At 37.1% G+C, this 25,211-nt stretch overlaps 2 protein-coding genes across 2 annotated transcripts; one reads left to right on the top strand and one right to left on the bottom strand.

The window, feature by feature from the left end:
• Positions 1-11,010: 11,010 nt before the first annotated feature.
• On the bottom strand, positions 11,011-13,877 carry LOC122012474 (aquaporin SIP1-2-like). The gene is made up of 3 exons (XM_042569019.1): positions 13,468-13,877; positions 13,123-13,395; positions 11,011-11,534 (listed from the first exon to the last, which is right to left on the bottom strand). Exons 1-3 carry the CDS (start codon positions 13,759-13,761, stop codon positions 11,382-11,384), a joined length of 720 nt encoding a protein of 239 aa, XP_042424953.1. The 5' UTR covers positions 13,762-13,877; the 3' UTR covers positions 11,011-11,381.
• Positions 13,878-18,314: 4,437 nt separating this feature from the next.
• On the top strand, positions 18,315-24,918 carry LOC122009965 (DEAD-box ATP-dependent RNA helicase 3, chloroplastic-like). Its single transcript, XM_042566287.1, has 10 exons — positions 18,315-18,865; positions 19,008-19,144; positions 19,239-19,653; positions 19,752-19,850; positions 20,429-20,653; positions 20,803-21,180; positions 21,506-21,649; positions 22,849-22,944; positions 23,453-23,820; positions 24,357-24,918. Exons 1-10 carry the CDS (start codon positions 18,413-18,415, stop codon positions 24,424-24,426), a joined length of 2,385 nt encoding a protein of 794 aa, XP_042422221.1. The 5' UTR covers positions 18,315-18,412; the 3' UTR covers positions 24,427-24,918.
• The last annotated feature ends 293 nt before the right edge of the window (positions 24,919-25,211 follow it).

Genomic DNA, 25,211 nt, shown 5'->3' with positions numbered 1-25,211 from the left:
CCTTATTTGCCTTGGGCAAGTATTATAAAAGAATAGGAGGAGAAGCCTCATGAGATATCAATAATTATTCTATTGCTTGTGCTCTCTCTTGTGGTCGGCCCCTCTCTTTTCCTTTCCCCTTGCTCTCTTTTTCCTTGGTGGTGGTGGCGGTCGGTTTTTAGAGAAGGAGAAAGAAGTTTTTGGGTGGTGTTCATCTTGGAGGATCGTCGCCCACACGACATCCAAGAGGAGGCAAGGAATACGACAGAAGATCTCGAGGTTATTAGCATACAAAGAAGAGGTATAACTAGTAATTATTTTCCGCATCATGCTAGTTTTTCTTTATATGAATTCCAAACACAAGAGGCATATGATTCTAGAGTTTCAAATTTGTGATTCGAGTTTGTGTTTTTTATTATTTTTTGAATTTGTGATTCGATTGTTCTTTTTGGTTAAACCTAATGTTATTTTAGGAAATTAAATATTTAATTTCGTTAAGAGGTTTTGTCGAGGAAGTGGTGGATGCTCCCATACCCAAGAAGGTCATATGCCTCGCCATGTTTGTCCTAGGAACCAATTTTCGAAATAGATATTTAATTGAATTTGTAACATAGGTTAATTTGGATCAATAGTGTTAAGTTCTGCTTGCGATCCAAATCTAAACCATTAAGAACAGATAAGTTAAATCTGGAATCAATAATGTTAAGTTCCGTTTGCGATCCCTAATTTAATTTCTAAAGAACACAATAGGTTGTTTAGGAAAGGTTCGACACTTGTACAAAATTTTTATACAGTGGAACCGGTATGATCTTCCTAGGACCAACCAACACCAACAACTTGTTGGCCTTGGCCAGGTCAGCCTGTAAGCTGGCGATCGACGGTCCGGAGGAGGAGGAAGCACCTCCAGAGATCTTGAGCTTTTTCAGCTCATCCTCCACTTGAGCCAACCGCTGACACATGGCAATGTTCTCCACCAAGTACTACAAGCAAGCATTAGTGCCAATAGGAGGTAACTTATGAATTGCTAATTGAGAATACTAATCCCGATGGTCATTTCTAGATGACTATCGGTGAGCGCGCCCAAGGGCTTCATCGCTGCTCGCGCCCTCGCTTCCTCCCAGATACAAGCGAGCCAACCGCGAATATAGACATGATGCTGGGGAGAGCTGGGTTGGTCGCTCAGCGCAAGAAGGTCCTCTGACAGTAGGCGGAGTGTGGCAGTGATGGATCGTCGCCCGCCCGGCGCCAATTGAGAAGAAGCCGCCGGGCCGGAAGTTTGGGCAGAAGGGACTAGAAGAATGGCGGATCGTGTTATCCTCCGCCTAGCTGGAGGCAAGGAAGTGATAGGTTGAACAGTGAACAGCTCTGGTGGCAGCTCATCCAAAGAAGGAGTTCGGTCGGAGGAAATGACTTCAACTATTTCAAGAGCGGTCGAAGATGAAGTGCCTCCTCACTCAGAAGCTTGCAAAGCCGAAGTGGTGGAGTGAGAAGGCGCGTCCGTTCGGCGCCTCTTACGGGTAAGCAACACCTCATCACCCGAAGACCCCAAGCCCTCAGTATGGACAGCGGGTGGCACTTCTGAGATCGAGCGCGGGTCAGTCACCCCTTCTACACTGGGAGTCCGTTTGGCGGTCCCCTTGCCCATAGTTGGGGTATCCCTAAGTGTACCTTCCTGTGAGCCGACCGGAGTCAAGCCGAGCCTATCCATCTCCTTTGCTGTAGCTGTTTCGATCTCAGCTTGCCTGACCTTCATAATACCGGCCGCTCGGGAGCGCATCATGATGTCGGTTGCAAAAGAAGGAAAGAATCAGTTAGACTCAAGAGGAAAAGGTCGAGAAATCTCTTACCTAAGTGCTCGGGAGCTTCGTTTGGATCGGACTCAGCCCGAGCATGTACCCAACATCTTCCGGCAACAACTTATGGATGTCGAACTTCAGGCCGACCAACGTGTTGGTAGCATGGAGGTAGTCCGGTCGGGTCTTGTACTTCTTCAAATCTGGTTGAGAGGGAAGCCCGACCTGCCATTTGGTCCGAAGCTTGGCCGCTCAAGGAGTCTCAGAAAGAAGAAGTACTCCTTCCAGTGTTTGTTGGAAGTGGGCATTTTGTCAAAAAAGACCAGACTGACCCAAGATTGGAACAGGTAAGTGCCCAGCTCGGGTTGTTTGAGATAATAGAAGTAGTGGAAGACCTGAGGGGTCAGTGGAATGTTGTGCACTCAGAACAACACTACCACGCCGCACAGCAGGCGGAATGAGTTAGGAACAAGCTGAGCGAGCGGGATGCGGAAATAATTGCAGGCTTAGGTTATGAAGGGATGGATTGGGAAGCGCAGGCCGGCCACGAATTGGTCGCAGAAAAAATAGATAGTGTGATTGGCGGGTCATTGGGTCGATCGAACGGGGAGGCCAGGACTTTTCATGATCAAGAGGAAGGTCAAAGGTGTTTATGAGGCTCGCCATGTCACCCTTGTCGAACCGGGTTTCCATAGCGGTATACCAAGGTCCGAGCGCAGGGTCAGGCGGCTGAGAAGGGTTTGCCATTGCCATAAAACAAAAAAGCAGAAGGTTCAACGGGAAAGATGGCCGGAAAACACAGAAAACTGGAAGCTACAGAAGCAGAAAGGACAACAAAAGATCAGATAAGAAGGAGAAGCTTACAGGAGGGGTGAATGCAGTCGCCGCTGAAGGAACCTAATGATCGACGGAGCACGGATCGCCTAAGAGATCGCCGACAACAAGAGGGTAAGAAACAGCAAAGTGAGCGAGGAGGAGGAAACGGTGGCTTTATAAAGAATGGCTCGGCCGACCGGAGTCGTCCGATCTAGGGCACAAGAAGCGGAGCGCACATCCAGCCGTTGAATTAAACCGTCAAACATCACATCTACAGTTGTCACCTCAGGCGTGCGGCGGTTGCGGCGACGACACGTGGCACAGGGCAGCATTAAATGGGTGTGGGTGTGTGCTCAACCTTAATGGAGGTGATTTGCATAAATTCCATGAGATTCAGGTGATGTCAGCATTGACCATGCGAGTTGCATCCATTCTAGACGTCGAAGGAGAAATTTCCCAAGTATAAGTCCGCAATAGGCTGAACAGCCTTGGAGATCAGCCCTACGTGGGCCGATCGGGACGCAACCAGCCCATCGACCGATCGGCCAATCGGTCACCAGACTACTTGTCCAGTCAGTCGGACTTACAGCCTCCTTCAACTAGACTTGAGGGGGAAGCACGTGATCCGATGGTAAGGATGTGGCCCGCTTGATAGAAGGTCATCGCCACGTGGAGGATCATAGTCAAAGTGGTCAACATCCTGGGCAAGTGTCCGATCGGACGAACCACCTTCCCGATTGGCATGAAGACTAGTCGATCCGACACTTCGACAGCTCGGCCAAATACCGAGCTTCCAACGCTCATAAAAGCTCAAGCATGGAAGGACGAAGGCCGAGTGGCCGCCTCACTCGAATAAACAGTGGGCACAGCCCTGACCAAGCAAGCACGGCTCCCTCGCTCTGCAGGGCGGGGCTGGGCAGTAATCAGGGGCCGAACGGATGCTTGACCCAGCCATGTTATCACCCGGATGGCAGACTGGCTAAGCAGCCCTCCTGCTCGGCCCAATAGCGGACAAAAGGAGTAGCTGGTGATATCCTTCTGGGAACTCGTGCTACTGGCAAACGGCGTGGTCGGTGGCATGGTCAGACAGAGAATCGTACGGTGGAAGCTTCCATTGTCACGTCGGGGATATACTCGACATGTTAAGGTATGGCGTCAGACATGCTTTTCTAACACATCCTTTCCAGGTATGCTTTGAGAAGCGTGCACGCCTTGGGAAGCATGCACGCACCTCTCGGGAGCCCTATATAAGGACCCCCTGACTTCGACGGAGATATGTTCACTACTGTAGCTACACTTACGCTACTACTCCTTCCTCTACTTCACTCGCTTGCCGTCGGTAACTGACTTGAGTGTCGGAGGAACATCGTCAGGGAACCCCTCCCTAGCTCGACACTAACGACTTTTGGTTGCAGGCTCAACTCGTTGGAGGTCCACGTCATCTTCAGTTGACATCCAGTCAACGTGAGCGTCATCTCCCTAGCGTTCGTCGACTCACTCTCGGACAGAATCACTGGGGTCACATCAACCTAAATTATTAGAGTACCCATGGTCTAAATCATGAAAGCAACATCGGCAATTTCAATATGCATTATTTAAAAAAATTTCGTGGTTAGATAATGTAGGAGAATCTAAATATCTTTTATATTATTTTTAGTAATTTTTAAATTTTTTGATATTTAAGATATTTTTAGTATTTAGGGTAATTTTTATATTATGTATTTTTAAATTTTGAGTCTGTTTAGAAATTTTAGGATTATAAGTCTATTAAAAAATATATGTTAGGATTTCTTTCCTTTTTTTACAAGTTAGAATTTTGGGTATATATAAGCGTCGTGTTAGTTTATGTTTAGGGTGAAGTTTTTTTATTTAATAATATTTTTGGTAGTACTGTTTAGTATTGCTCTTTGAATCAACAGGTTGTAGAAGATCTTTTTAGTATTCATGCCCGAATCAACGGATTCAATAGCCCACGGGATAATCACTATCTAACTCGGCGTCATTAGAGTATTCTCCTTCCAAGGACACAGTATTTTATTTTCATTTTATCTTTTTGAATTAAGTTAAGCACAATAATTTACATTTACAATTGAAGAGTTTAGAAGTTAGAAATACGTTAATGATGGAACCAAGTGTGTCTTTTTTGTCTCACATGAAAAGTTCTAACTTGAAAAGGGGAGCCTTGGCATAATGGTAAAGTTGTTGCTATGTGACCAAAAAGTCATGGGTTCGAATCTTGGAAACAACCTCTTGCAAAAAGTAAGATAAGGCTACATATAATGGATCCTTCCCTGAAATCTCACATGGCGGAAGTTTCGTGCACCGAGCTGACATTTTTATGAAAAGTTCTAACTTGACACACTATTGTTGATTTGATTAATACAACTCTACATATAGATAAAGTTATAAATCAAGGATTTTTTGTAAGGCTTATAACAACAATTGACAATGTATGTTGGCTAAGTTTACAAGCATGTGGATTGAGAGGTCATATGAATTTTCAAATTCCCAAAATCATGGTAATTTCATTGAAATGTTTTTTTTTTTGGAAAATTGAATGATATGCTAGTATTGGCAATATTGTCTTAGAGAAAGCTTTGGAAAATACAAAGAATATCTCACTATAAATTCAAAAATAAATTTTGCATATTATTGGTAATAGGGTCAGAAATAAATTCCATGATGAAATTAAAAATTCTAAGTTTTATATTACAATGAATGAATCAAAGGATGTATCTAACAAAGAATACTTGATTATAATTTTAAGATTTATTGATATCCATGGTTTTTTGTAAGAGCATTATTTCCAAATTATGCATGTTCATGACACTATACCGACAACATTTAAGAAAGAAATATATGATTTCCTCGCTAGATATAATCCAAAAATTCATAATATCTGAGGTTAAAGGTATGATGGTGCTAACAACATGTGTGGTGTTTTTAATGGATTGCAAGCTTTATTTCTTAAAGATAATATTTGCATTGATTTGCCCATTGCCTCTAGCTAGCATTAGTTGTAGCTACTAAAAAGGAAATCTCTACATAACTTTTCTTTTCGAATATGACGATTATTATCAATCATGTTACATCTTCTTCTAAACACAATACCGAGTTATAATCTGCTCAAGTTAATGAAATTGCTCGTTTTATTACTGTTGAATTTGAAATTGGGCGAGGAGCAAATTAGATTAGTACTTTGCATCGAGCAAGAACTACTCATTAGAGCTCCCATTTTGATTCTATTTGCAACTTAATAGATATGTATGGTGCAACTATCAATGTGCTTAAAAGATGGTTCCTTTACTTCGATGCATGGGGAAGCTAATGATTCTTTAATAGTGATAAAGTCTTTTGATTTTATTTTTATTTTACATTTGATGCATAAAATTATGGAGATCACAAATTTACTTTAGTGTGTCTTGCAATAAAAATATCTTGATATCATAAATGCAATGAATTTAGTCTCTATGACTAAAGTACTTCTCCTGCATTGAGAAATAATGATTTTGATATTCTTTTTTTGCATTTTAAATTATTTTGCATAAGATTGGATGTTGATATACCAGAAATGAGCACTCATCATAAGCATTCTAATCATTCATGCCGACAAAAGATATCATCATGTTGAGCATCACTTTCATTATAATATATTTAATGTTACAATAGATTTTCAATTGGAAGAGTTAAACTCTAGATTTAGTGATGAGACATTACAACTTCTTATATTTAGCTCTGCTTTGGACCCAAAAGATAATTTTAAATGGTTTGATTTTGATAAAAGTTATATTTTTGCTGAGAAATATTATCCTAAGGACTTCACTTTCATTATGATATATTTAATGCTACAATAGATTTTCAATTGGAATAGTTAAACTCTAGATTCAGTGATGAGATATTAAAACTTCTTATATTTAGCTCTTCTTTAGACCAAAAGATAATTTTAAATGATTTGATTTTGATAAAAGTTATATTTTTGCTGAGAAGTATTATCCCAAGGACTTCACTAAATACTGGGGCAGACCATGGATATTGATTTAGTGTAGGCAACAAAATAAAAAGGACAATCTAGTGCACGAAGCTCTCGCTAATGCGAAGTCTTGGGAAGAGTCTATTGTACACAACTCTACTTTGCTTTACAAGATGTTGTTTTTGATACTTAAACTCATGATCCCCAACTCACACGACAATAATTTTACCATTGCACCAAACTCTCCTTTAGTAGGCAATAATATAATATAATTAATAAAGTAAAAAATATATAAAATCTTATAATCATAAAGCACCATAAAATAATTACCTTATAATTGTTCTTTTAGAGTTTTTATATTTTGAAACCTTTGTACAATAATTTCATTATCAATGGTTAGAAATATATTTTTCTCTACATAGATAATAAGACTATCATTCATCTAATCATTACTCATTCGCTTGCTTAACCTGTCTTTACCATTCTCATGGTAGAAAACACTCTCTCTATAGTTGTAGGTACAACTAGTAGAATTAATATCAATGTCAACATCTTATAAACGAACAGGTTCATCATAGTTTTCTTTAACATAACTAACTTCTCTTTAAGATCACGAAGACCTTTTTGTCCTTGAAATACTTTGTTAGAGCGCATATCACATATATAACTTTCAAGCTGATCATCAAGTACGAGTAAATCAAATCTTGAGAAATCTTATGGATAAAATTCAACTAGTTGCATCCAATTTTTCTTGTTAAAAGTCAAAAATAAGTTTTGTGGACACAAATAGCATACACAAAGGAGTAACTTTATATCTGCTCATAGAATAAATCAACAAGTTAGTGATACAAATTTATCACTTCTGATGGATTACAATAGCAGACAGCCACGTAGTACCCAATGTATAAACATATCATTCATTTTGAGAACATTAATGTAAAGTTGCTCATAAAAATAGTGAACATTTTCTAAAATTGAATCCCAATCACCGTCTCTCATACTTTGGAGTCGATGTTTGCATACTTATACCAAATTCATAGTATTCACAATATTTAGATCTTTCTTTTACAATGTCATCAACAATTCACTTAAAATCCCTAAGATATATTTCATCAAGTGTAAATTGAATGCAAAATCAAATAAAAGTATTGACTCCAATAAATTAAATGCCTCAGCTTTTTATCAGGAGAATTGGAATAATCTTCTGAAATCATTTCAAACACATCAATTATAGTAAATAGTATAAAAATCAGGTTGATCAAATAATTATAATGTGACCCTCAACGTGTATTCCCAGCACATTAAAGGGTAGTTTCATGATTAAGTTCTCGACCACTTGAAATATCAACCCTCTCCAATGCCTTAACAACACAATATGGATGTTTCTCCCATCTCTAGGATGATTAAATAGCATTTACCATATCACCAACAACACGAAAGAAATTAAAAATCATAAGATTTTTTCTTAGCCACAACTATAAGAGCTAGTTGAAACTGATAGACAAAATAATGTATATAAAATGCATATGAGTTCTCTTTTAAAATGAGTGCATTTAGACCATTAAATTTATCATGCATATTACTTGCTCCATCAAAACCCTATATTCTTAACTTAGACATGTTTAAATTATATTTATAGAATATCTTATCAATGACAACTTTAAATGAAAGTATTATAGTACTTATAACATGTCAATTTGATAAAGTACTCATTTACATATCCACTACTATCCACATAACACAAAACAACTGACATTTACTCTTTTGTTACACATCACAAGATTCATCGACTAAAATGAGAATAATGAATCGCTAATATTTCTGATAATAATATTAATTGTTTTAGTTGCGCAAGTACTCACTATATCCTTTTGAATATCAGATGATATTAACTTACAATTTTTAGAAGCAATTTTCAATATCACATCATTAATCTCTTTACTATGCAGCTGAACGAGTCACTCTCATTGAGACTCAACTTCTCACTCCTCAGTGTCAAGATACGCAGAATAAACTTGGTCAGCCTAAGAGCCAATTGGACTTACAAGGCATAGCTCCACACCCCTCAATGTTAAGGCATTCAGTATATAATCGATCGACCCAAGAGTCGATCGGACTTACAAAGTGTAGCTCCACACCCCTCAGCGCTAAGGCATTTAGTATATAGTCGGTTGGGCCAAGAGCTGGTTGGGCATACGGGACACAGCTCCTCGCTTCTACAATATAACTCTCAGTATATGGTTAGTCGACCTAATGTGTCGGGCAAACCTATGGGGCTAAGTTCTTTACTTCTCATGTGTCAGTCTCCCATCATACAGTTGATTGGCTACTAGGTCAGTCGGACTGCCTCCAGACCGGTCGGGTTGCCTTCAGGAGAACATTACCAGAGAATCACAACAACCTATCAAAGAATAACAACTACTCGTTAGAAAATATTCCACTACCATAGCATATACATGCGAGGGAACCTTCCTCTGAGGGTATTTATATAGTTTCCATTGTCTAGCGTTACTTGGCATATTCTAACATCAAGCATTTTAGCCGCCTCATTAATATAAAGGTTACAAAAGACAGCTTATGTGCATTAAACGAAACCTTTTTCGAAGGGTGGTCGTACATATTTCATTATTCGACATATTCTGATATCAGATATTCTCTGACACCTCGCGATTATAGAGGTTCGGAGGATCAATATAAAAAGGGGTCCTCTCCGTTGACTAAGTATGCTCTATAATGTTATAGCATGCATGTATCTACTATTCATCTTCCTCTCCACTATTCGCTTGGCTATTGTACTGACTTGATTGTCGGAGTGTCTGCGCTAGGAACCCCCTACTTAGTTCTTGCTCTAACGCTCCCCTTTGCTATCTTTGTGGTGTGTGTAGGAATGAGTGTCAGGTGTCATCCTTTCTCCATCTCAGAGTCTTCTCCCAATCAACGATAAAGCCATCAAACCAACGCGTCATCTCCCCCGGTTTTAGACATGATCAATTATCAATGTAAAATATGCAATATGAATCAAAATTCATATAACCTAATGTTAAAATTGAATCAAATGACAAAAAAAATTATTTGTGAATTGTAATTTTAATTCAAATAGATTCATACGACTTAATAATAAAACTATCAAATTATATTATATTTCTTAATCCTTGTGTATAAATTATGAAAATTAATTTGACATTTTTATTATCTCTATATATATATATATATATATATATATTAAAAATTTAGATCAAATTTAATATATTACACATGATCAATTACAAATGTCTTGATTTTCTGTGATTAGAATACTTTACTACTCTCCAACCGTGAAAATAATCACAAGACATTAAGTTAGTTGTTTGAAATTATAGATTAATACAACAATCAATAACTAGGGGTGTAATCGAGCCAAGTCGAGTCGAACTCTTGAATGTTTGAGCTTGGCTCGTTTATAATCGAACCGAGCTCGAGCTTTATTTAACGAATATATTCATGGCTCACAAGCTTATTCGAGATTTTATCGAGCATAAACGAGCTTAATAAATATAAATTATAAATTTAAATATTCATTAAAAACTAAATTATATATTTAGAGAAAATTATAATATTATTATTAAAATTTATAATTTTATTCTAATAAATAAATTTAATATATTTGTCTATATTTTTCATAAGTAGAGTGTAAAATCTATAAATTCAATATCAAAACTATTATTTTTTTATTTAAAAGTTTTATTTTTTTATTTAAAAGTTACTTAATGAGCTTAACGAACGTGTTCACGAGCTACCAAGCCGAATATTACGAAACCTGAGCTTGATTTGTTTATCTTAACGAGCCTCATTAAACGAGCTCAAACGAGCTTTTATCGAATCGAGTTTCGAATAGCTCGCGAGCGGCTTGGCTCAAACGCTCCCCTAAACCCTATCAATAACCATTTATTTTATTACTTGCATAAATAATTTTAATGGACTAAATAATTGATTTTTAATTATTTAAGCAATAAAATAATATGACATCATCCTCATTGTTATTTTTAAAATTTACAAATTAAAATTTTAATTAAGAGATATTTGCTATGATCATAAATAAATTTAAAAAAAAAAAAAAGACAATCCGATGCACGAAGCTCCCACTATGCGAAGTATCGGAGAAGGATCTATTGTACGCATATTTGCTATGATCATGCTAGACATTTAATATTTCAAATTATATAAATGTATGTATACTTTTTTTAAATCAAATGAATTTATTAAATATCTTCAAGTTCAAAATTTTTGAAGAAAACTTTAATTTAAATATTATATGTTTTATTGTAAAAAGTTATAAATAAAATTTAATTAAAATATATCAAGACAGACTAATAAAATGGCATTCATGTATTTGGTTTTCTTAAAGATATGAAAAATATAATTTGGATCTACAACACCTTAACAAATCATTAACAAATCAAATATGATAGTGTATTTTTAATAAAATATTAGGCATAGAGATCCAAAATACCATATATCTTTATATACACATTTCCATAAAATGTGTAACATATGACTGAGAGGCTACAAATGGCTTATCAAAGAATCAGTCACGATTCCAAATTTAATTAACAGACCATCCAATTATTGACCATATTTTGAAATGGTTTTGAGAATTAATTCTCAAAATCTTTCAAGAAAGGCATAATGGTATTGAAATCAATAAATTCGACCCAGTTTGGCCAATCTATTCACCTCCATCCTTATCCCATTCTAGCTGTCCAAACATTGGCAGAATCACTAACCAACTTATCATTTTAACAAAGTTATTCCAATCTAAATCAATCCAAAATAACTTGACCTCGTCATGCCTTTTTAGCCTTTACTGGTGGGCGAGGGGGAAAGACGACTCTGAATAACCAACCTGCAGAAATAGCACCAATGAAGGGGCAGATCCAGTAGACATAGAATTGCTCCCAATTATTGTGACGATTGTTGAGATAAGCCCAGCCATATGCCTGTAAATTAGAAGAACCTCATCAGTATATGATTAGGCATTATCCCATCAAATTATATGATAAAGCAGCATCTGCTAGTAAACTAGCATGACGGCTAATTATATGATCCAGCAATCATTTTACTTCAACAAGTAAAAATATCAAGATATTATAATGGAATCCTTGAAATAACATTGTGTTACTGAGATTTATTGGCTGGTTTAGCATCCCTTAATTGTGATACATGAGTAAAATAACAGCCCTGAACCTCAGATTCTATAAGTGTTGAAAGTTCTATACATATATGTTTAACATCGTCTTGTGGTCTGGGAGGACATAACTCCAACATCAATGCTATTTTATGACCAATCAGTAATTTAACTACATCTAGACACTAACACAGAATGAGAGGAGTCAACAAATAATGCACATCTAATGGACGAATGGTAGAGGTAGCCTGAAGGTGTGATGATGACGCCTCAGGACTCAATGAACTTACAAACATTATCAAAATAGAAGTGTTATTTGGAAGGATGAGTATGTTGTCACTGGATCAATTACATTAGAATATATCTAGATCATAGAATTTTAAATGAAATTGATGATTCACAAACCAAGTTTACTCAAACTAAGAATTCAGATATATAACTAAGATTATTTTTCTTGATATATATTAATTAGAAAATTAAATTATCATATTGATTTGAGATTGAATACTTGGTTCCAATTTAAACTCAATCCTAACCCACTGAAGCTGAGATGTTCATTGTTTGAATAAGGAAATAGTCTACTGGTTTTGTTTACATTTTCTGATTTTTCATCTCTTAACATTTTCCATTATTTCCTTTTGGGGAAACATCAAGCATCTTCAGTGCCAAAAAAAAAAACATGGTGTCAGAAAACAAATAAATTTTAAATTATATTTTCTGGAAGCAGTAAACTAAAAACAAAAAGAACCCAATACTTTGAGAAAACAACCATAAAGTCGAGAGTACATGTCATTGAAACTCCTTCAAGTACCTAATTGAGCTTTATGTTAACAAAAACAGTATGATCTTTGATGATTGTGCAATTGTGAAACTACTTGGTCTTATATTTGCCATCCACAGAATCATTATGATTTCCCCCTCATGTTAACAATATTTTAAAGAACAATAATAATAGTCGGAGAAATATTTGGGTAAAAAATCAAAAGACGAGTTGGAGTACTAAGAAGCACAACAGCAAATCGATAACCTACTATGTAAGTTTTCTGAAAGCATAAGAAGATAAGTTGCGCATTCATAAAAACCTAAAGATTCTACTTTTTTTCCAAGTGCTGCAAAGGTCACACTTTATGAGGGAAGCCACTTGATAGAAGATGCCTTCCCTCACCTTCTGTCTAAATAATACTATCACACTATCCGTATGACTGCTTTGTTAAAATGTACAAGATATTCCATCACATATCCCTCTGGATTCAATGTCCTATTCTATGTAACTTAATTAACAAAATAATAGAAAGAAAAATCAGTTAACATAGATTTAAGAGAGATTCGGTGAGAAAATTATATACAGGTTACGGCATAAGAAGGAAGGTAATTAACACAGTGAAGAAAGTAGTGCTTACATTTGCAGGATTCATGGACGGTCCAGTGTAACTATCGCCAGCAGTAATGACCCCAAGTGTGCAGATGGTGATCATCAATGCCTTGACTAACGGACTCGGAGGCCCCTTGAAGATAATCCAAAGCACGGCCGTGGTGATGACGAATGTAAGGGCACCCTCGGCGATGGCCCCCGTGTGCAAATCTACCTTCAACGAAGGCCCGACCAATAAGTGCTTGTAATCCGGCGGCATAACCTCATAGAGGGCTAAGAGCCCACCGACTGCGCCGGCCGCCTGCGAGAAACCGCAAAATTCATCAATCGATCCATCAGCGAGAACGAGAAGGAAAGAAAGGTCGATCGCTACCTGCGCAGGGAAGCGGAGGGCCATCGAGATGAGAGTGTCTTCTCCGAATCCCGCAGCGTAGAAGGCAGCGTTGCCGGTGGGGTTAAAGCTGGCGCCGCCCATCGCGTCGGCGATGACGTTGAAGGTGAAAACAATGACGAAGATGAGGGAGGCGGTGACGAGGAGGGAGAAATGGGCGCCTTGGATTTCGAGAGCTGCCGTGATGAGGAAGGTGGCGAACCCCAGGCCGGAGATGCAGAACATCCAAACGAACGTGATAAGGGCGTCCCCAACGGCAGCCTTTACCGCACCCATCGCCTCCGCTCCGTCTGAGATCGAAACCTTACACAAGAAGCCGTGGATCGATCCTTCTCCTCTGCTTCAAATCCAGCACTTCACAGAGGAGGGGAAGAAGAAGAAGCAGAAGAAGAAGACGCAAGGAGTGAATTTAGGGGTTGATGGATATCTAAGTTTCCTTTTGCACCCATCTTCCTACCGAATATGGTGTATAATGATCCAATGGACGAAAATGATCTAGCGGAATGGAACGCATCAGAAAGTCTGTACTATCCGTCCGATTAAAACGGAAAAGGTGGTATAGAGTCTCCGAGGCGTGACTGGAAGGAAAGGAATTAAAAGTGGAAAAAAAAAAGGAAAAAAAATATTATAATTGCTTGCATTTTAACATGCTGGTGTATTTTAACAAATCAAGTAGTTTAGGCTCATAAATACGAGGGCTTTTATGTAAATAAATGATTGCGTATTGTTTATTCAGTATAATATGTATAAATTGTTTATGAATAAAATATTATTGTAAATCATTTAATGCCTTATAGTTGAGAATGAGTATAAGAATTTTTCCATTAATATATAGTTATTAAGGGATGCTTAGTTGGATGAAATGGCTGAATGAGAATAAGAATTAGAAATAGGAAAAGAATGAAAAGTTAGTATTTAATTTGCGGGAATTGATGGTGGATTCTATAAATTCAATCCTCAAAATATAAGAATGACTCATTACTTAGCCCATTGAAGATAGAAAATCTTTTCATTTTTATTTTTCATTTCTATCATTTTCATTCTTATTTTCATTCAAAAATTAAGTGCACCCCAATTGTTTAATATAGGTATTATGGATTCCATTTTAGGTAAGTATAGCTTTTTAATATAATTAAACTTATTGGGTGTAGGACCCTATGGCATCTTAGTTGTATCTACAGCTAAGAAATAGTTTAGTGAAAAATTGGAAGGATAAACAATTTGATTACATGACTAATATTGGAATGATTAAGACATACAATAGTTGGAAATTTAATGTGAATGAGAAATTAAATATTGATCGTTAGATTAAGATTGATAAATCTTATTCATTTAACTTAAAAGGTTTAAGTTTTCTTTGGATGACTAAATCTTATTCATTAATTTCCAAAGGATAACATTTAATGAAGAGGTACTGTGTCTATTAGCAAAAGATGCAATCTACATCATCCAATTCAAAATAGATGGATAAGATCTAATTGAACCAAGAGATTCTTATATCCCTTCATTTAGTATAAATAAGATCTCTCATATCCTCATTTCACTCACTCAATTACTTCCAAGCAAAGCAAGCATTTCATTTCATACTTGCATTGGAGAGTTCGAGAAGCTTCTTCAGTTCAAAGGTTTTGCGATTTGCAGTGCTATAATTGCAAGATAAAGTCATTGTATCTTGGGAGACGATTGTCATATTTCATGAGTACTATGTGCGGAGCAAATTCATCTTAAAGAGATAGAGTGTAACTCTAGCCTCAACTTCGTCAAAACGGTGATATACCGTCATTCTGTCCGCGTTCAGATTGTACCTCAATACAAAATCCCAACATATAGTAGGGTGTTTAAGCAAAACCCTAGCTACACTTGGGTATATAAAAGCATAAGGAAAAGAAAAGGAGTATCAAAGATGTTACGATGCAAAATGTCTTAGGAATTAAAACAACAATTCACAATTTACGTGTTTGTCTCCTCTATTACGGAAGGTTCAAAGCCACAAGCTACATCTCTTGATGCAATAATTTTTCAATTGAACTCTCCTTATGTGATACATGCATGTATTAACTTTTATTTATATGGGGGATTGTTGAAAATTTAATGTAAATGAGAAATTAAATCTTGATCATTGGATCAATATTGACAAATCTTGTTCATTCAACTTGAAAGGTTTAAATGCTCTTTGGATGACTAAATCTCATTCATTGATTTCCAAATGGTGGCATCTAATGAAGAGGTAGTGTGTCTCTTAGGAAAAGATGCGATCAACATCATCCAATTCAAAATGGATGGATGAGATCTAATTGAGCCAAGAGGTTCTTATACCCTTTCATCTAGTATAAATAAGGTGCCTCACATCCTCATTTCACTCACTTAATTACTTTCAAGCAAAATAAGCATTCCATTTCATACTTGCATTGGAGAGTTTGAGAAGCTTCTTTAGTTTAGAGGTTTTGCGATTTGTAGTGCTGCTATCACAAGATAAAGTCGTTGTATCTTGGGAGATGATTGCCATGTTCCGTGAGCACCGTGTGCGGACCAAATTAGTCTTAAAGAGAGAGTCTAACTCTAACTTTGACTTCGTCAAAACGGTGATATATCGTCATTCTAATCATGCTCAGATTGCACCTCACTACAAAATCCCAACATATAGTAGGGTGTTTAAGCAAAACCCTAGCTACACTTGGGTATACAAAAGCATAAGGAAAAGAAAAGGAGTATAAAAGATGTTACGATGCAAAATGTCTTAGGAACTAAAGCAACAATTCACAATTTACATGTTTTTATGCATTTTATACCTTAGATAATTTTTAGGTGTGGCAACACTAAGAATCTTTTTAAAGATTTTCCTTGATACTAATTGAGGATTCACTAGGTTAGACAATAGGAAAAAACAATCAAATTCATTTAGGTTTGCCAGTGACACTCCTTGAGAAACAAAGCTTAAGCAAGCATAGTCTTAGGCATTTTAAAAGCTTTTCGACGCTTGTTGAATTTGTGAGTGATGTCTTCTTGAGAGACTGCAATGTCAAGCTCACTAGCAAAGTTTAATGGAATCAACATCAATTCAATATCAATAGATAAAACCTCTATAAATAAGAATAAATCTATATGAATGTGACTTTGACTCACTAATGAGATTTCACTAACATGACAAACTTTCCTCTAATCGATATGATCTAGACCCATCACTCAGATGAATATGAAAGAATAAAGAAAATGAGTAAATTAACAAGCTCTTAGATCATTTTTGGGTGCTTAATTATTTGAGCAATAAGTAAATAGTAAATTGATAGAGAATTAAGAGTGTTAATTGCAATACCTGAAATATCAAATAATGAAAAGGGAAGGGAAGGGAAGGAGGAGGGAAGGGAAAAGGTCCCTCTCCCCTCCTTCTCTCCTTTCCTCCTTCCTTTACCTCTTTCCCAAACAAGGGTAAATGTTACTTTCCCTTTGTTTACCTTTCTCTCATCCTCTCCCAAACAGACCGTAAGCCTCTATTTGGATGAGATGATGAAATGTTCATTAATAGAAGGGGAAGGGAGGGGAAGTAATGGTCAATTTACTTGGGAGAGCTGAAAATAAAATTAAGGAAAAGTTTTTGCCATTTACGTTATTAAAATTTTCAAAGGGAAGAAAAGTGTAATCCATCAGCGGATAGTTCTGGAGTCAAAATTGACGATTTTAAAATCGGACGAAAAACAATGGATAGAAAAAAATTTGATGCATATACCCTTTTTTATTCACAAAATTACATCATATACTAAAAAATGACGCATATACTATTTTTAACTTATAAAATTATATCATGTACCATGTTTATTTATAAAATTACGTCGCATGTATCCACCTTCCTCTATCAAAATAAACAAACATACAAAGGAAGGGTTTTTTTTTTCATCATTTCTCTTCTCTTCCTCTGACGATAATTTTCCACCATAGATTACTTTTCCTTCCTAATCCATACTTTGGAGTAAATAGAGCATAAAGAATTTATTTTACCCTTGTTTGGGAGGAAGGAAATGAAGATTAAATATATAAAATTATAAAAATATCCTCTTTTAAAAAAATAAATCTGTATGCGAAAAAAATAAGGATAAAATTAGAATAATTTCTACATTCCTCTCCTTCCTCTTCATTACATCCCAAATTAGGGTGTAAGAAATTTCACTGATTCCCAAGTATGCAAGAGTAAGCTTTGTTTAATTGGCAGATCAGAAAACAAAACAAAGGAAAAATTTTCATAGTGAAAATAAAATTTTCAGAGGGAAAAAAAACACAATCCATCAACAGATAGTTTTAGAGCTAAAATTGATTACCTCAAAATCAGACAGAAAATAACAAATGGAAAAAAAATAACGTATGCACCCTTTTTCATTTACAAAGTTACACCATATACAAAAAATAATGCATGCACCCTTTTTAACTTATAAAATTACGCTATATATTAAAAAAAATGATGCATGTACCCTTTGTTAGTTATAAAAATTACACTGCATATACTCATCTTTCTCAATCAAGGTAAACAAGTATGTAAAAGAAGAGATTTCCTTTCATTTCTATTCTCTTCCCATAACCCTAGATTTATTTTATCCATCTATCATCCACTCCTTTAAATAAATAAAACATTACCCTTCTCTCCCCTTCCCCTTCGTAATTCACTCCCTCCTAAACTAGGAGAAAAATTTTACTACCCCTATTTACCCACTCCCTTTCACTCACCTCCTCCCAAAGAGGGTAAGTGGATCGAGTTGATGTGGGCTTTGGGCTATCTCCTCATTTCTTCTTGATCCACCCAATGATCTGTTTGTCTCCTCTCCTTCTATAAGTCGAAGCAGGCGACAGGGCACGAGGTGCAGTCTCGCAAGGCCATTCGCTACCGCCCTTACCAAAAACCCTTGCCATTGCCACCTTATCCCTCCTCCTCCACTCCACCATGGCTGCCGCCGCCTTCAGTTTCACCATCGGCGTATCGTCCCTCTACTGCTCCTCTTCCCTTAACCGCTCTTCACCCTCGGGCGCCGGCGGCCTCCTTAAGCTCCCTGCTTCCGCCGCCAGGGGCTTCGCTTTCCCCTGGTTCTCTACCACTCCAAGAGCTCCTCGCGCTCTCCCCCTCTTCGTCCCCTCCTCTGTCGCCTCTCCCAACTCCGTTCTCAGCGAGGAGGCCTTCAGGGGCTTCCGTGGCCTCCCCGAGTCTCCGCTCGAGGAGAGCGACGAGGAGGAGGAATACGCCTCTGACTCTTACAACTCTGAGGAGGGAGAAGAGGGCGAAGAGGGCTCCACTGCCGGCGTGGACCAGGATGAGCTCGCCATTGCCAGATTAGGCCTGTCACAGCAGCTAGTTAGTACCCTCGAGAAGCGAGGGATTACCCATCTTTTCCCCATTCAGGTGAAGCCAAAACAGTGATTTTTTTCTCCCTTCCGCGAGTTCGTAACTCTTGTTTGAACTGTTCGATTCACTGCCAACTTGATTTTGATATGAACTGCTTTTATATCTGGCATTTTAACATGCTTAATTTGCCTTTCTATAGAGGGCCGTTTTGGTTCCTGTTCTTGAAGGTCGAGACCTTATTGCACGTGCTAAGACTGGTACCGGAAAGACATTGGCGTTTGGAATTCCCATAATCAAACGGCTGAGTGAGGATGATGAGGCAGAAGGGAGGAAGAGGTCAAGATGCCTACTTTTCAAAAAATCTCATTGTCATGCTTAGTTGTGTGCTTGAAATAGCTCATTTTTCATTTTCATTCCTTGGTTGGTTTAGGCTGTCAGGTCGTCTTCCCCGGGTTCTGGTTCTTGCCCCTACCAGAGAATTGGCCAAACAGGTGGAGAAGGAAATCAATGAATCTGCATCTAATCTGAGTACTGTCTGTGTTTATGGAGGAGTTTCTTACAATATTCAGAAAATTTCACTTTCTCGTGGTGTTGACGTAGTTGTGGGAACTCCTGGCCGAATAATTGACCTTATCAATGATGATAGCCTTCGGCTTGGAGAGATTCAGTATTTGGTTCTGGATGAAGCTGATCAAATGCTAGCTGTTGGATTTGAAGAAGATGTGGAAGTAATATTGCAGAAACTTCCACCTCAACGTCAAAATATGTTGTTTTCTGCAACAATGCCTGATTGGGTTAAGAAATTGTCCAGGAGATACCTAAACAACCCTCTGACAATTGACTTGGTATGCAACTTGTTAATTTTTTTATTTTATTTTTTTGTGGAATCAAGTATATGATTATGCCTCTTGCAAATTGTATTTTTAATATGCTTATGACCTAGGTTGGTGATCGAGATGAGAAGCTGGCAGAAGGAATTAAAATTTATGCCATATCAGCAACTGCAACTTCAAAGCGCACTGTTCTGAGTGACTTAATTACGGTACGCTTAGGATATTTTTATTGTAGAGACTTGTTGTCCTGTTACTCCTTTTTTGTTACTCTCTTGGTTTGCAAAGCCCAATTGCCATGTGCAGCATATTTTGCCTTTCATGCTTTAAAATATCTAGCACATGTTGTTTAGCATCTGATGCTGAGCTTTTCTAGATTTCATAAGATGATGTCATTTTAATGAGCAAAGTGTGGAGACATTGCAAAACTTGTAAAATTTAGTAAGCAAAATTGTAAAGATAGATTTTTTTTGTTTTTGCATTCTAATCTTTTACATGCCTATCCTTTTCAAGAAAGCCATTTAAAGATTGCCAATTGATTCTCCCTGCAGTCGGCACTAGTTAATTATTTAAAAGGAGTCAAATAGTTTTCCAAAATAAATCTTCGTTGGATTACTTATCTGTCAATATACTGTCTGTGCAAATTTTTTGCTTAACATTTTATCTATAAAATATTTTCCTTGCAAACTATTGCAAATGGTATTTTGATGCTTTTTGGACCTAAAAGTGCATGCTCTTATGATGTTTCCATGTGCTTAAACATATCATAATTAACCACTCTCTTGTGCAGGTATATGCTAAGGGTGGGAAAACCATTGTTTTTACTCAGACAAAGCGGGACGCTGATGAAGTATCCATGGCCTTGAGTAATAGTATTGCATCTGAGGCACTGCATGGGGATATATCACAACATCAGCGAGAAAGAACCTTGAATGGGTTTCGTCAAGGGAAATTCACTGTGTTAGTTGCAACTGATGTTGCTGCTCGGGGCCTAGATATACCAAATGTTGATCTGGTATTTTGTTATGTTTTTGTTTTGATATTGTTTGTCACTGTCTGTTCTATCAGTTAATAAGCTTCATGTTGATCTGCACATAGTTTTCTGCAATATGTTTTCATGAGCTTATAGAATTATAATCATTGTCTTTCTTTTCTCTTTTGTAGATTATTCATTATGAACTACCAAATGATCCAGAGACATTTGTACATCGATCTGGTCGTACTGGACGTGCTGGAAAAGAAGGCACTGCAATCTTGATGTTTACTAGTAGCCAGCGGAGAACAGTTAAATCTCTTGAACATGATGTGGGATGCAGGTTTGAGTTTATAAGCCCACCTTCAATGCAAGAGGTATTGGAATCATCAGCTGAGCAAGTAGTTGCCACTCTTCAAGGTGTTCACCAAGATTCAATCCAGTATTTCCTTCCAACTGCTCAAAAATTGACCAATGAACAAGGAACACAAGCTCTTGCTTCTGCTTTGGCACATTTAAGTGGATTTTCTCAACCACTTTCATCTCGTTCTCTTATCAGCCATGAACAGGTGAAAATGGGATCTCATCTTGCACATTTTGGCTTGCAGTTTCTGTGTTTGCTTATGGAATTCTGGATTATATTGTTATCCTTAGTTTGAGAAAGCAAGACCATATCTGATCTAGTTAGCAAAATAGTTTCTCTCTATCTATTTGTTTATTTTCTGCCCCTTGCATAGAGATAATGCCAAGTTTCCATCTTTACAAGAATACTCTCCAGCATAATTGCTTAAATGCTGGATAGGTTCTTTACCTTTTGGAAACCTGTGCACTCCTTTAGCTTCTGTTAGATGCCTCTCGGTTATATTTTGAACTTCAGTTATCTGTCATGAATAGGGATGGGTGACATTACAATTAACACGTGATCCTGAATATTCAAGAGGGTACTTGTCTGCAAGATCTGTTACTGGATTTCTTTCCGACGTATATCCTAATGCCGCTGATGAAGTGGGCAAAATATACATGATTGCAGATCAAAGGGTTTGTACTTTATGAAGCCACATGCATTTCCCCTTTCAAATATGTTCATGATTGGTGCTTTTTGTTACTGTTTAAGTTTCTATCTTGGATTTATTTTATGCAACATTTGCAATGTCCTGATAGAACAATCATTTATTTTCATGTCATTCCCTTTTTCTTTGTTCTCGTAGCTTTCCTTTTTAATTTTGTGTTGTTTATTGCTTGTACATTTCAATAGTCTTTTTTCACTTTCAAATTTTAATCTCCTGATTTCATATATCAATGCGGCTACTTATTCATGTTATATTTAGTTTTTCTCAGTCATTAGTTGAATGAAAAAGGTGGTGGGTTCCAATACGTGTGATGAGTTATTTTCTTGCTTTTGTAGTTGTGATATGTATTTGGTGAAAAGAGCTTCATAGATTGTATTAATATGAATGTTGTGGAATAGATATGTAAACGGCCTGATTTCATGCATTTGAATTAGCTTCTCTTTTTCCTTTCGGCCAAAATAGACACCTGGCACACAAATGGCATCTAGTTGTGCGTAAGGGTGAGGAAACTAGAGTGCTAAATAATGTCTGACTACTACACACTATGTGCATACTACATGACGTAATCTTGCATATGCATCATCTATTGACTAAAGTAGTGAAAAATTGTAATTGGTTTTGAATTCAGTGTTTACACGCGGGTAATGATTTTATCTTGGATTCAGTGGAAATGCTTGTTTTGAAGCAGTCACATTAAGCGTGAAGGGGAAAACTGTATAAATAGTTGATTTTGAGATTCACATCACTTCATTAGATGTAAAATAATTCTTGTTCAGGGCAAGAGCGACAAGCTTAAACCCTCTCAATAGTGCTGTTATGCAAATTTGAACCCCCAACCTTTGGCCGAAAGGTTTTCAAATCTAGCTCACTTATTACTAGACCAAGCCACTGTTGGTAGATTTACATCGCTTTCTAAAAGTTGAACTATGTAGCAACTTTCAGCCATAAGTTTAATATGTATCAACTATACAGGTATCACAATTGAAAACAGTGAAATTGTCCAGACACTTTGCTATTTTTTGACATTAAACACAAATCACTACATTTGCCATGTTCTTTTAGGTTTAAGGTGCTGTTTGATTTACCTGAAGGGTTTGCAAAAGATTCCTAAATAAACATTGGCCTAAAATATCCATCATAATAATAGCTATTGCCAATTCTTTGCAGGTTCAAGGTGCTGTATTTGATATACCTGAAGAGATTGCTAAAGAATTGTTAACTAAGCAATTGCCTCCCGGAAATTCTATAGTCAAGATCACCAAGGTAGTCCTCTTCTTCGTATTCTCATCTAATTTTTTCTTTAATCTCATTCAACTTCTAAAATGAAGGCTACTCTTCGATTTCGTGAAACTAAGTTGATCTTTGTATAGAGCCTGATTTTGGATGTGGGTGTTTTTAGAGTGTTCATGGAATGACAACGATCCTTTAGATTTCTGGCATAGTTTTTTCCTTTGGATTCACATGATTTGTATATTACTTAGATTTTACTGGCAGCTTTGCTGTTGTTTTGCCACTGGATGGTCTAGCTACTGTATTTGTAGATGTTTAGGAGAACTTAAGCTTCAATCATTATATATAGTATGCTGCTTAAGATTTGATGCTCAATTTCCTTTTACTTTTTGACCTAATCTATACAAGCCCCAAGTAGATGATCTTAATTGCTATTTGCCTGTCCTCCTGGCATATCTAGTTGTAATCTTTAATCCACTCAATACGTTTTATTAAAATGACTCTGTAACTATGTCTTTTTTTGTGTGTTGTGCCTTTTTAGCTCCCTATCCTGCAAGATGATGGTCCTGCCACTGACTTTTATGGAAAGTTTTCAAACCGGGAGTGGAGTTCTAGAGGTGGTGGTTCTTCGGAGCGAAGTCAGAGGGTTTCAAGAAATTGGGGTGGACGAAAATATGATAGTGATGTTAGCCATGGACAAGGTGGTGGTTCTGAACGGAGTCAGAGGGTTTCAAGAACTTGGGGTGGACAAAAATATGACAGTGATAATAGCTATGGACGAGGTGGCCGGACCTCCAGAACTGACAGTAGCTGGTCTCGGACCTCTAGATCACAAAGAGATAGTGAAGAGGATTGGCTAATTGGTGGAAGAAGATCTAGTCGTACACCCTCATTTGGCAACCAAGAAAGGTATTGTCCATCCATTACATGGCCATCAGATTTGGAGGGAATTTATTGCTGATATGGTCAACTAAAATATTGAATTTGCAACCACTGCATGATAAGATTTTTGATTTTGAGAAATTTGTCTAAATTTTGATCTAAGCTGCTTTTTGGTATTTTTGTTTCTTTTCCTCCTATACCTCATTTCTTCCATGTTGTAATCTGACCCTTAGCAACAGGAAGTTTATGTTCCATCTAAGTAGTAATCGAACCCTTATCAACATGAAGTTTCTGTCTCTAATCAAATGGTTTCTCGTCGATTTATTTTGAAGTTCACAGGTCTGTTAAATAGCTTAGCTAATTGCATTGGTAACTTATCTTAGAATCCATTGTTGTAAAATATATTAATTTCTTCGATTCTTCCTAGTAAATTGTTTCACAGTAATTCCTACAAATTCCAGCCAACCTTTTTTCTTTAAAAGGAACAGTAATCCTTCAAACAATGAATTACAAGATTTGTTATTTGTACAAAATCCTAATATTTCTGTTTGCATTCTTCTCAGAGGATTTGCAGGGGCTTGCTTTAACTGTGGCCAGTCTGGTCATCGTGCATCAGACTGCCCAAACAAGTAGCAACGGCTGCAGATAGTATGGCTGAATTCCATCCTCGAGCTCCCATGCCTTCAAGATCCAATGGTGACCATGTGGAAAAGTAACTAGCATCATCATGTGCCGTTTCTTCATCCCATTGCAGCTAACAACACCATGCAGAGGTGGGCGTGTGGGAAACTCAAATTGTGGTGTTAGTGAGATTTGGCCGATACTGAAGTGAATGAAGTTCTTGATCCAAGGGAGACTTTGGCTGATCTTAGATTGCTTCCATACTGTTTATTTCTTCCTCGATCATATAATTTGAGGACCTTCGAAGAATTGGTTATGCCTTTTTAGCTGAATTTGTGATCAATCTAAACAACTGTGATAGTGCTTAGGAGCGTGCTCTGGTTATTCTTATTGAATGTATAATTTTGGAGACTATCTGCTTATAGCAGAGCAGCTCTTTATTTTGTCATTTTTATTGGATTTTGGACTTTATTCTTGCTCGTGGCTTAATGTGTTTTTAATCCATCGCTGCGAGCATCGAACGTGTTGGAATGCCATGTATGAATTAAGAACTAGGCCACAATGTACCAGATGAAACGGTTGTCTTGATTTTTCATATTTCATCAGATGGATTAGGATGTGTTTTTTTTTGGTATTCGAATATATAACTATTGGTGATTGGATTAATTTTGGAGGTGATTGCTCTGGTTATGTTGAATTTTTTCATAGATTTAGTAAATTTTAAAAACGTAGATGGTAAGATCACAAGCCTATGAGTTGTCCTACGTAAGTTAGTACTGTGCCTTGCCGGGGACAAG

This window comes from Zingiber officinale, chromosome 8A, assembly GCF_018446385.1.
Source record: "Zingiber officinale cultivar Zhangliang chromosome 8A, Zo_v1.1, whole genome shotgun sequence".
In the NCBI taxonomy this organism is placed as follows: Eukaryota; Viridiplantae; Streptophyta; class Magnoliopsida; order Zingiberales; family Zingiberaceae; genus Zingiber; species Zingiber officinale.
Note: the sequence above shows the minus strand (reverse complement) of the source record. Positions and strands in the feature narration are given on the sequence as shown.

Excerpts from the sequence above, each read along its gene's own strand:
- LOC122009965 (XM_042566287.1), top strand. The coding sequence starts at position 18,413 with ATGGCTGCCGCCGCCTTCAGTTTCACCATCGGCGTATCGTCCCTCTAC. Across the intron at positions 20,654-20,802 it reads ATATACCAAATGTTGATCTG|ATTATTCATTATGAACTACC; the intron begins GTATTTTGTTAT and ends TCTCTTTTGTAG. Across the intron at positions 21,181-21,505 it reads CTCTTATCAGCCATGAACAG|GGATGGGTGACATTACAATT; the intron begins GTGAAAATGGGA and ends TGTCATGAATAG.
- LOC122012474 (XM_042569019.1), bottom strand. The coding sequence starts at position 13,761 with ATGGGTGCGGTAAAGGCTGCCGTTGGGGACGCCCTTATCACGTTCGTT. Across the intron at positions 13,396-13,467 it reads CCCTCCGCTTCCCTGCGCAG|GCGGCCGGCGCAGTCGGTGG; the intron begins GTAGCGATCGAC and ends GGTTTCTCGCAG. Across the intron at positions 11,535-13,122 it reads CGTCCATGAATCCTGCAAAT|GCATATGGCTGGGCTTATCT; the intron begins GTAAGCACTACT and ends TCTAATTTACAG.